The sequence below is a fragment of the Pristiophorus japonicus genome, chromosome 2 (assembly GCF_044704955.1).
Source record: "Pristiophorus japonicus isolate sPriJap1 chromosome 2, sPriJap1.hap1, whole genome shotgun sequence".
Taxonomy (NCBI): domain Eukaryota; kingdom Metazoa; phylum Chordata; class Chondrichthyes; family Pristiophoridae; genus Pristiophorus; species Pristiophorus japonicus.
In genome coordinates this window covers 47935136-47947755 of record NC_091978.1, presented here as the reverse complement: position 1 = coordinate 47947755, position 12620 = coordinate 47935136, and the positions used below count along the sequence as shown (strand labels likewise).

General features: G+C 45.3%; 1 protein-coding gene across 5 annotated transcripts in view; it reads right to left on the bottom strand.

The window, feature by feature from the left end:
• The window catches only part of katnal2 (katanin p60 subunit A-like 2), a 108191-nt gene that overhangs the window by 27918 nt on the left and 67653 nt on the right, over positions 1–12620 (bottom strand). For all 5 annotated transcript variants that reach the window (XR_011588518.1, XM_070866994.1, XM_070866970.1 and 2 more), the window contains exons 11-12: positions 7326–7444; positions 4366–4457 (exon numbers count right to left, since the gene is read on the bottom strand). Coding sequence is in view for 4 of the 5 variants with exons in the window: in XM_070866994.1 (XP_070723095.1) it covers positions 4366–4457; positions 7326–7444 (211 nt within the window). In the remaining variant the exon portion in view is untranslated. The remainder of the gene's footprint in view (positions 1–4365; positions 4458–7325; positions 7445–12620) is intronic.

The window sequence follows — 12620 nt, the reverse complement described above, 5'->3', positions numbered from 1 at the left end:
GTTTTATTAATTTCTCTCCTTCAACTTTCCCACTAATATTACAGGCTGAAGATCTGCTTCTGCGCAAGCTATACTATAGTTAGTCACGAGGAAGTGCCCAAAAGCAGTTCCTGGATTTTTCCCTCTGAATCCTAGTGGGAAGGGTCTGGCCTCCCCGAGGCAGCAATGTTGCAATCAAAAACAGAAAGAAAATTGTAGGGCCAAACAAGTGTAGGAAAAAATTGAAGGTTCTGAAGAGTTTGCTCAGGAATTATGCTCAAAGTGTGCAAATGAAGGAACAGCTGTTGTGGGCAATCTGAATGAGATGCAGTGTTTGTGAAGAAGTATCATGAAAGGCACATTGCAGTAATTATCGGCAATCAGTTTGAATTCCCACCTTTTTTAGATGAGAAAAGATTTACTAAAATGGTTCCAGGGATGAGGGAATACAGTTACATAGATAAACTAGAGAAGCTGGGGTGATTCTCTTTGGAGCAGAGAAGACTAAGAGGAGATTTGATAGAGGTGTTTACAATCATGAAGGATTTAGAGAGAGTAAATAAAGAGAAACTGTTTCCAATGGCTGAAGGATCGATAACCAGGGGACACAGATTTAAGATGATTGGCAAAGAGCCAGAGACGACATGAGAGAAAACTTTTTTACACACCATGTGGTTAGGATTTGGAATGCACTACTTGATAGAGTGGTGGCTACAGATTCAATAGTAGCCTTCAAAAGGGAATTGGATAAAAACTTGAAGGAGAAAAAATTGCAGGGATATGGGGAAAGAGTGGGGGAGTGGAACCAACTGGATTGCTCTTCGAAAGAGCAGCACAGACTCAATGAGCCGATGGCCTCATTCTATGCTGTAATATTCTATGAGGAAAATGACATTGAGGTCTGACATGGACTTATTTAAAGTAGATGTGTTCTGGAGTCATCCATTTTAATTTGAAAGTTGCAAAGGTGGCTAGAGATCAATCTGAAACTTCAGGATTATCCATCAATTGATCAGAATATGGAATTAGAGGCCGATACTGCAAATCTTTCCGACAAATGAGATCACGCATGTTTTACCCACACTCACCTGGTGACAGCCACGCAATTGGTAGTGCTGCCAGCCAAGGAGAATACAGCCAAGCAGGGAGGCTTCAGTAAGGGGTAAGGTATTTCCACCCATACCAAGTTACAATCAAAGCCATGATGTCAATGCAATCATCCACAATAACGTTGCGCATGGCAAGGCTCTTGTTTGCAAGTGAACAGACATTTTAAAGAGAAATGCAGTGAGAGACAGTTATTGTTAATCCTTTGACAGTGTCCGAGGAGGTAGTGGTGGGTAGAATGAGTAGGATGGGAAAGAAGTTGGTGAGCTTTGCTTCCTGCGAGTGTGCTGGGTCAGAAGGTCAGCAAGAGAGGAGGATTGGTCAATTAGGGTTGCAGCTCATAAGGAGGCACCGACTTGTGCCTCGGCAGGCCCTTTGGAGAATATTGAGAGAGGTTCAGAGGGTAGCTGTGGGCTTATCCAAGGGAGAGTCAAGCCTGGGATAGTGACAGGACAGTAGGAAGACAGAGGAGTAGTGAGTAGGAGTAGAATAGAGGATAAGGAAATGAAAGGAGGTATGACTGGGTAACAGATAGGGGAGGAGAGAAAGGCCCAAGAGAAAAAGAAATGATGGAGACAAAAGTAATGGGCTTTGGTCTAGGGCGGCAGCCAAAATATGTATGTGAATGTACACAGTGGATGCATAGGCATGGCAGAGATTAGGAGAAGCATTTACTGGTTATAAACAGAGGACAGGATGGAGACGATATGAGAGAATCCGGAGATAAATAATGAGGTCCAGAGATGTGGTGGACAGGGTGGAGTCAGCTTGGAGCATTGAGGAACCAATGTCTAGTTACGGAGAGAGTTGTGGAGAATGAATGCAGGAGCTGTTTGACGGGCAGATTATCAGAAGGGGCAGAGTATCTGTGGGCACATTGCTGGAGGTTGTCCAATGGAAACAAAGGCCAAGGAGAATTGGAAAGTCAACAATGAGCCAGCAGAGGTTGATCCAGGAGTCCAGTAGTTGCATGTAATGGTCTCAGTGTTAGCAATGCGAACCAATAGGTCCAGTACACCAGCGGAGGAGTGAGATGCCATGGGAGAGTGCAGGGTAAAACCATGGCATCAGTGCAGATGAGAGAGCTGGTCGAAGGAACAGCTTTCGGCGGGGGGTGGGGTGGTGAGTAGCACACAATATCATAAGCAGCTGTAGGAGCTTGAGCGCCAGTCCAATCTAGTCCAGAAAAGGAATTCTGACGGATAAGTAGGATCAGCGCCATGAGAAAAAATTCAAAGAGCAGCAAAGATCGACCATTCAGCAGCTAGGTAGTAGAATCCAGAGCAGTTTGGAAACTAGCAGGAACACATTGAAGCTAGTTTAGCGTATAGTGAAAAATTCGCAGCAGAGCAGCAGATGTGGTACTGGCAGAGGCAGTACAATGAAGAACAGTCTCGGTACAAAGCAGCAACAAAGGTGGCAGTCACAGTAAAGCCCAGAAGCCAGTGGAGAAATGGACTTCGGCCCAGCAGGCGGATTTCTAAGTCAGATGATAGAATCAGTGGTTGTGGGAGTCCAGTTGGCACACACACACACACACACACACACACACATCAGGATGAGGAACAATCTGCAACAGCTTGTGTTTATTCAACAGATGCACATCTTTCTGACACCATGTGTGTCTTGTAAAAATAGAAGTTATTGAAATCCATTTCCAAACTCAAAATAAAACTTGATTCTTGATATTCAAAAAAAAAATCCTCTGGGCACCTCAATGGGTCTTAAAAGAAGTGGCTGCAGAGATAGTGGATGCATTGGATGCAATGTACCAAAATGTTGTGAATTCTGGGGCAGTCCCAGCAGATTGGAAAACCACAAATGTAACGCCCCTATCTAAAAAGATGCAGACAAAAAGCAGGAAACTATAGACCAGTTAGCCTAACATCTGTCGTTGGGAAAATGCTGGAGTCCATTATTAAGAAAGCAGTAGCGGGACATTTGGCAAAGCATAATACAATCAAGCAGAGTCAGCATAGTTTTATGACAGGGAAATCACATTTGACAGATTTGCTGGAGTTCTTTGAGGATGTAATGAGCAGGGTGGATAAGGGGGAACCAGTGGATGTGGTGTATTTGGATTTCCAGAAGGCATTCGATAAGGTGCCACATAAAAGAGAGAATATTTCCCAATCTCATCGGGGAATCTAAAACTAGGGGACATAGTCTCAAAATAAGGAGCCGCCCATTTAAAACTGAGATGAAGGGGAATTTCTTCTCTCAGAGGGTTGTAAATCTATGGAATTCTCTGCCCCAGAGAGCTGTGGAGGCTGGGTCACTGAATATATTTAAGGCGGAGATAGACAGATTTTTGAGCGATAATGGGTTATGGGAAGCAGGTAGGGAAGTGGAGCTGAGTCCATGATCAGATCAGCCATGATCTTATTAAATGGCGGAGCAGGCTCGAGGGACCTGGTGGCCTACTCCTGCTCCTATTTCTTACGTTCTTATGTTCTTATGTACCATGATGAGTAGCAGATGACAGGCATTTAATGTTAGTAGGAGAGAGCTGTTTCTGGGGCCTCTCATACTTGTCAGTGGCTAGTTCAGAATGGAAACCTGCAACACAAGAGCAAGTTTACGGCAGATGTCAGGTAGTATTTCTTTAAATAAAGGGCGATCAATAGCTGGAAGGAATTGCCAGGAAGAGTGTGGTTGAGGCCAGAGCAATGAATTCATTTAGGAAACTAGGTGCTGTAATGAGAAGACAATAGGATTGGTTTTCTATGGAATTAGTTGAAGGGGCTTCTTCGTCAAAACCTATCTTGTGATTCTCAATTTTTGAAGGTGGTCAGACACTCACTCACCTGCTGAGTGATGACAGTGTGTGGCACAGAGAGATAAAGAAAAAACAAATGTCTTATTATTCATTCTAGCAGTCAGATGTCATTGTCCCATGCCCCGCCTCACTCCCCCTCTGTCAATGAAATTTCAAATTGAGTATTCTCTCAGATCTGGACGGGGAAGAGAAGGAGAAGCGGAGAAGCAGGTAGTCATAACCTTTATCTAACACTGTACATATGATATAGGATTGACAATTTTGGAGATAATCCATTTTTACTATAATTACATTGCACCTTCCTGCTCTTAAAAAGGTTCAGATTATGTAATAAAATACAGCCTGGAGTCACAGATATGACAAAAGACAGATATTGTCCTGCTCACTTTGTAGAGAAGTAGCTACACAAGGAGTAAAAGAGGAACTGGGGAACAAATTGAAAGATATGGGACAAGAGGTAGTAAAAATAATGTTAATATAAAATGATTACGAGCACTGACCCTGGGGCACTGCCACGCTGGCTCATCACTGACTCCAGCTCGTCCAAGAAGATAGTAGAGGGAGCATGAAATCGAGCAAGTTCAAACAGCACCTGGGAAATACAAGAGGTAATGCACTTTAATAAAATTCATAAGTCAAAATAAGAATAATACTGTGTAAACCAAAACAAAGTGGAGGAAAACACAATGTAAACAACTCCCAAATGGGTGGCACAACTACAGTTACAAAATATCCAGTATTGACCATACCAACATGGGATAAGAAATCAAATAAAATGGCACAATATCATTCTGAAAAAAAAATCCATAGGGCTGGAATTTGGTCAAAAACCGCCACCATCGGATTACCACCAAAAAATCGCTATGATTATTTCATTAAAGATCGGCGGAAAATTTATCAAAAAATAGAAAAATAAAATCTGCTCGGCGGGAAAACTCAATGTTCCATGTGGATTCTCGGCGGAAAATGCGATCCTGGTCAAATTCAGTCATATTTTAGTCAAATTTAGTCTGAGGCTGCGAGTTGGGCCTAGGGAGGGGAGGGAAACACAAAAAATATTTTTCAAAATAACAAAAAATAAAAAAATAAAAATCGGAAAACATTCACATACCCTTTCCCAGTGAATCGCTGCAAAAGAATTTTTTTTAAACTTTCACTTGCCTTTTTTTGCAGGGTTTCATACCTACCGCCGATCGAAGGGCTGCTCCGGCTGGTTTCTCCTGGGTGTTTTTTTTTCCAACTACGGATCACCGCTACCACCAAGCTTGGGCGGAAGCGTTTTTTTTCAGTGTTGCAGGCCGGTGGTCTGCTCCCCAGTGGTATTTCGAAACCGCTGGCGGCACACTTTGATGAAATTAGCACCGGGTGGTTTTCCACCGAAAAATAGGAACACCACCGAAAAATACGGCAGAAAAGGTGATCAAAATCTAGCCCATAGATCTTTCTGCACCCAAGAGCACATGAAGAAAGAAGTAAGCTGTGCTGCAAGATATATCAGACAAGAATTTAGAAAGTCTGAAGATTATGTTTGATTTAATCTCAACCTTCCAGAAAACCAACCCTATCATCTTCCCATTACAGCATCTAGTTGTTTCCTAAATGAAAACAAAATCAGAAAAATATGAGGAAGGGTCTTAAGAATTGAAATGTTGACTGACTGACTTCTATTTCTCCACAGATGCTGCCTGACCTGCTCAGCATTGAAATTCTTTTCTGGTTTTGTGTTCAGATTTCCAACATCTGAAGTATTTTGCTTCTCGTTGCCTAATTGAGTTCAGTGTCCTGGCCTCTGCCACAGTCGTTCTGAAAACTCCTTCCAGCTGTCTTTAAAGAAACACTTCCATTTTACCGATGCTAATCTGGACTCAAGAGGAGTTTTCTAACCCAATATTGACTGTGTCTCCTTAAAATACTGAAACTTTTTAAACAGCAAGTAGTGTCCTACAATCCTGAAGATACTGGAGAGAAATTCAACTCATGGCCGCCCAGTTTGCACCTGAGAAACAGGGGGCCAGCATATGAAAATCCGGGAAGGCATTGCAAAAGCCGGTGTTCAACGCACAATGTGCATGCGCTGAAAACCGGCTTTTCTAATCTGTCAAGCAGATCTTCCGTATCTTCACAGCCAGGACAGTTGCATGGGCATGATTGCGGTAGTTACCCATATCTTGCCCAGCAAATGTCCTGAAAACTCTTGCGCCTGATAAAAGTAGGCGCATAGCCTACTTTTACAGGTGTAAGAGTTTTAAAATACACAAAAACATTTTAAAATAAAATTATAAAAACACATTTTATTGTAAAAATCCCTCCCTACTACAGTAAGTTTATTTTAAACCATAATTTTAAAAAAGTTTTTAAAAAATTGGAAATATATATATTTTTCTTATAATACATAAATAATTAATTTTAATTAATAAAAATATGTGGTGTATTTTTTATTAGTGTTTTGGGTGTATGGGGGGGGGGGGTTCTCATTCTTAAGAATGGGAACTCCAACTTACGGAGTTCCCATTATTATGAATGTGAACATACTTTACCTGATTGGCTGCCCAGAGCCATGTGACTGCAGCTCCAGCCCTGCGCACGTTCTGACGTGCACGCGTTGCGATGCACAGTCAGAGGAGGCCTCAGGATCGGGAACTCGCGTGGGCACAGCAGCTTCAGGTCAGTGCGCATCTTTTTAAAGTTTTTTACCCAATCGTCTGCGGGAAGCAGCTGACCAGAATTTCTGAGCCAATAATGTTAATTTTTCTGGTCCAGTAGTAACAGCATTGCACTTCTTGGGCCTACAAAAAAAAATCTCCAGTGGCATTTTGACAGCCCACCACCCACCCCACCCACCCCAAGGATTGCCTCCTCCCCCAGACCCAACCTGCTGGCCGGCTCAGTGTGAGAAGCGGCTGATTTCCCACCCTCTCTGAACGGCGAGTTGCAGTCGGCACCCGCAGCTCACCGGCAGGATTTAAATGAGCCCGAAGCCAAATTTGGGTTGGGCCTCAGGCCAGCACAGACCATTGTACAGAATCATCACTCTGGCAACTTTGTGCACCTTTTGGGTGCAAGTCGAATTGCTCAACTCCCAACTTTTGCTGTGACATAAATTTGGTTCCCCAGGTGTCAGTAACACTGATTTCTCATCCAAATAGCTGCTGTTTATGTGCAAAACTGACAGTGGATATTAACATGCAATTTAACTATGGAATCAAAGTCAAGGCCTTTTCTCACCACACACCTAAACATTCCAGCTGGAGTCATCAGATAGTGATCAGGGTGGAAACCCGGCTTATTTTCCTTTTCTTTCCTGGTGACACTGAGATTAGCTAACTAAGTATGGAACAGGGACTTTCCTGGTCTGTATGGCTCAGTGCCACATCACACATTGCACTTACTGTACTTACCAACAGACAGACTCCTATTGCACAAAAATATAATACAGAAGAATTGATTGAATATTCCTTACCCGGACAAGTTTTTCAGAATCTCCCCTCCATTTGCTGACAATGGTAGAGGCTGAAATGTTGAAGAAGGTCGTGTTACATTCAGTGGCGACAGCCTTTGCAAGCAATGTTTTTCCAGTACCTTAACAAAACAAAGTAATTAATATTTCATAAGACATTACTAGAAGAAAAGAACCAAAAAAAGTGAAGAATTATTTCTGCCTTCGAAAAAACCTTTTGATCAGTTATTATACACATAGTTTACAAGGGGACCAAAGCAATGATGGACACTTTATAATAATTACCTGCGAACCATATACCCACTGTATACTCACAGTGCACTGCTTATGCACCGCAGAACATCAACCAAAGTACTTTGTTGCAAACAAAATACTCACGGAAAGTCATAAATATAGTATAACTCTCTCAATAGCCTAATGGGCAAAAGGTACCGTCCAGTGTAGCACAAAGCCATATGACACAGAAGATCCCAGGTTCCATTCTGTTTTTTGTGCTGAGTTAGTTAAATTCAGCCAGAGCAACAGTTGGAGGTGTTAAAATTGGCCTTAGCACTCTGGGCTAATAAGTGGGAAAAGTCAGCCAGGGTTTCCACCCATGGTTAAAAGTATGTATTTGTGGCTAGCAGCTGAGTTAGCGTGACTATAATGTCCATTGTGGACAAATAGCCTGTCAGCACTTACTCCCTAGGTTCACACAAGGCATTGGATGATAGCCACTTCCATGGATCCATACCCTAGTAAGAGTCAGCACCATCAGGAGAGGAGGAGGATGGGGAAAAAAAAGACAAAATGGAGTGAAAATAAAATCACACATTACTAAAGATTAACACAGGTGTGGTCAACTGAGGTCATGCAGACAAAGAGGGTCCTCTGTTTGATCCATCCTCGCCTGTATTGAGTTGACTGATCTTAACTGGAGCAGTGGTAGGAATCATAGGGGGAGAAATTTCCCACTGCCCCCAACCTGCTCGGGACGGGACTTCCTGCGCCCGGTGTCCTGCTCCAACCACAAAATTGCCCTTACCGCCCCTTAGAGGAAGTGGAGCACAATCTCGCACGCTCCACTTGGGGCGGGTCCAGCAGTGCTACTGGGGGTCACACAATAAGTCCACTCAGACAGCATTGCTTTATACTAATACTGTTCGTCATCAGAAACTATGGGGTCAAGTTTCAGGCCGTGCCGTTCCGACATCGGTGCCTGTTTTTCGTGCCCAAAAGCGCGACAAAAACTTACCTTGGAATTCTCGGCCTCCCTGCAGGTCCCTTGGAGCTCGGCGCGGCACGCAGAGATCAGCGGGGGGGCGGGAAGTGCAGGGGGGGGCGGGACTAACTTAGATCCGAGGACATCTTGCCGGCAGCCCACTAGGTCACAAGCACTGGCACTCGACCATTTTTAAAGGAACTTGAAGAAAAGTGATTTGTTTCGTGGATCTCTGGAAAGGCTTGGGATTGAATCTTGGTGATTTTTTGTGCCTGAAGGAGTGCTTTTAACAGCACTGTTGAAGAAATCACCTACTGAAATCAGTGAGTGCTGCTTTTTGTTGCTAAACTTCCAGAACAAGTGCTGCATAGGTGCATGCAAAATAAGGACTGTGTGCTTTGAAAAATAAGAGTGTCGATTCAATACAGCAATAGAACAACGTCCAAGAACAAAGAATTTCTTGCATGACGAAGTGGAGATATTAGTAAACGTCATTGAGCAGAGATGGCAGGAGCTGGATACCAGAGAGATCGCATAAAAGTGCCACCCAAAGAAATGAAGAAACGCTGGAACCAAGTTGTAGAAGATTACTGCGCAGTGGTGCATACCATGAGATTTGGAAGCCAGTGTAAAAAGAAATGGCACGACCTTGGTCAAGTAGTTAGTGTAAGTAATATTTTTATTTTTTAATGTAATCGGAATTGTCATGTGACTATCTGTATGTCCCACCCTGCAGAAAGACGCATTCTGTAAAAAGTTATATTTTACTCTTTGCAGAAAAAATTGGCACACAACAAAAGGGAGGCAACTCGAACAGGAGGAGGCACGCCAATCTGCATCCACTGACACCCTTGGATCAGAGGGTAGCTGCTATGATGAGTCGTACATGGAGAAAAGCAATCAGTACAGCACAAGCTGGGCCCGCACGCGAGGAAAAGGGTAAGTCCTGAAAATGCATCGTGGCCATTCAAATCAACCTGCTGCCTGCCCTGCTATGTGTGAGCGTACTCATGTCACCCATCCTGCCCCCTCCTTTGCTGTTAAACATTTGACTGTTCTGATATATTTTGCAGAACATGATGATGATGATGCCAACCCTGAAGATCCTGAACAAGAACCAGTAGAACCAGATGCAGACGATCCAGACTGGATGCTGGAGGCGATGACTGAAATGTCTACAGGGGGAGACCTTCCAAATTAATGTTTATGAGCCCATATTAGGGGGCATCAGAATTTCAACCCCTTGCATAGGTTCTGGTTCCACCTTCCATGGTTTTGATTCCGATGTTGTAGGTCCCAGTGGTGCTGGTGATATAATGGAGCAGTTTACACCCATTCACCCACCATCCCAGCCCGCACCTCCCACTCTAGTACTGCCGTGTGGAACACCGAGCGTCCCACCGTCCCAGCCCGCACCTCTTACTCTAGTACTGCTGTCTGGAACACTGAGCGCCCCACAGTCCCAGCCCACGCCTTCCAGTGTAGTGGTGCCGTTTGGAACACCAAGTGTCCCACCGTCCCAGCCCGGGCCTCCCAGTGTAGTGGTGCCGCAAGGCAGACCCAGGCAGAGGAGAAGGAGATTGGAGACATGCTCTCCTGAGATGCAGTGTGCAACAGATGCGACTCAGGTTGTGGCATTGGGTATGGAGACCAATGAGTTACCCGATCACTCATCGGTGGCGTCAGTGCAGTGGGTGAAGAAGTGACGGTACTGACAGGAGAAATAGCAGTAATGACACGGGAACTTAGGGAGGGAATGTCCGAGGGAGTGCAAGCGACGGCACAGGCCGTCAGGGAGGTAGCTGCTGCAATAAGGGCACACAGCCCGGCCAATCAAATGACACCCCCAAGAAGTGAACATTCACTGAGATGTGGATGAAAGATGGTTGCAGCCTTTCTTTGCTGCTTTTGTTCTTGTTCTTGATGTAGCTGTAGTAGCGTTTTTCAAATTGAAATTGTTTTGTAAGTTTTGTAACTTTACAAGTTTATAAGTGATCTTCAAGAGTCATATTAAAAAGTAAAGTTTCTTACAAATATTTTATTACAGTCATTAAAACTGAATCATGTTCCATTAACACAACACACCACAACATAGGAACAACTCCAAAAAATAAACATGTCCATGCGCAACAGTTGTCGCAGAGCCCTCAGGCAACAGTAATTGAAGCGTTCACGGATGAGCTGCTGGCACAGGGCTCGAGCAATCGTTAAAGGGGCACGATGGACGGCCCACCTCCGACCTCGTGCTCCAGCATCAGGCACTTGCATGCTTTCCTGATCGTCGTCATCATCCTCATCCTGCTCTTCCAAATTACTATCATCAGGCACTGGACCCTCACGTGGGTCTTCTGGTCCCACTACCAGCTCCTGCTGCCTCATGATGGCTAAGTTATGGAGCATGCAGCACACAACAGTGAAGTGACAATCTGAGGAGAGTATTGCAAGTGGCCTCCGGAATGGTCCAGGCATCAGAAACGCTGTTTCAATACGCCAATGGTCCTCTCAATGATGCTGCGCGTCGCAATGTGCGCCATATTGTATTGACGGTCAGCTTCTGTCCGTGTCACGCGTAGGGGAGTCATGAGCCAGGTGGCCAGGCCGTACCCTTTGTCTCCCAGTAGCCAGCTCTGCCCTTCTGGCTGCTGCTCAAACATGTCAGATATAACACTGTCGTGTAGGATGAATGCATCATGAGTGCTGCCAGGGTATCTCGCATCGACTGACATGATGCGCTGCTTGTCGTCACACACGAGCTGCACATTGATGGAGTGGAAACCTTTTCTATTCCTGTACTGCTCGGAATCCTCCACAGGTGCTCGCAAGGCGATGTGGGTACAATCAATGCAGCCCTGTACCTTTGGGAAGCCGGCAATCCTGAAGAAGCCCACAGCCATGTCATGCATTGCTTGTGCGGTCATTGGGAACTTGATGAAGTCATTCCTCCGCGCATACAGTGCAGCCATGACCTGGTAAATGCAGGCATGTATTGCACATTGAGAGATGGCGCACACATCTCCAGCTGTAGCCTGAAACGATCCCAAGACATAGAAGGCAAGTGCAGCTTTTACCTGCACTTCAACAAGGCAGTTGGCGTTCTGCTTCTGGGCTGCAAATCTGCTCTCTGCATATCACAGATCTCAACGACAACTTCTCTGCAAAAATGCAGCCTTTTGACACAATCATGTCCAGGTACGAGCGCCTGGCTTGATATTGCCGACGTGGGTAAGGTCTACTGCCCATCAGCCTACGGGCTATGACTTTCCTGGTGCGGTGAGCTCTAAAATCAATTCTCTCCTATGCAATGAATTGCTGGGGAACCATTGCATAATCCGTGGTTCTGATAATGCAGCACCCATACTTGAATTACAAATTTAACATTTAAACTGACTGGCTGGCTGGCTCTCCCTCCTGGTGCTTTGCATGCCTACCCTGTCTCCTGACCGAATGGCCTGCAGCCTATAAAAATAAATTCACAGCTGTGGAGGCTGCTGCGTTGCCTCTGTGTGTGGCCCAAACCGTGTCCCTCCTCTATCCCCTGGCCGAGTGGCCTCAGCCTCCTCCGCAGCTCGAAGGCTGCTTCCTGCCTCTTCAGCTGCCGTTGCGCCACTGACGGCGCTCCTGTCCCCTGGCCGAATAGCCTCAGCCTCCTCCGCAGCTTGAAGGCTGCTTCCTGCTGTCATGTTTGTAACCTTCATGTAACTGTAACCTTCATAACAACACTGCATGCTGTATACACCCAAGAAATGCACACCTTGACCACAGGGGGTGAACTTGTGGGAGACACTCCTCACCTGGTCATCCAGGTATATAAAGGGAGATCACACGCAGGGTCATCACTTCTTGGTCCTGTGAATAAAGGTTCAGGCCACAGAGTAACCTTGTCTGCAGAATGTGCCTCGTGTGAATTTATAGTAGTGTGTAAGGACATTACACCTGCCTCTACGGCTGCCGTCGAGCCACTGACGCCGCCCCTGTTCCCTGGCCGAATGGCTTCAGCCTCCTCCGCAGCTCGATGACTGCTTGCTGTCTCTTCGGCTGCTGTCGAGCCACTGAAGCCGCCCCTGTCTCCTACATGAAAGGCCTGCCTTAAGCACCGC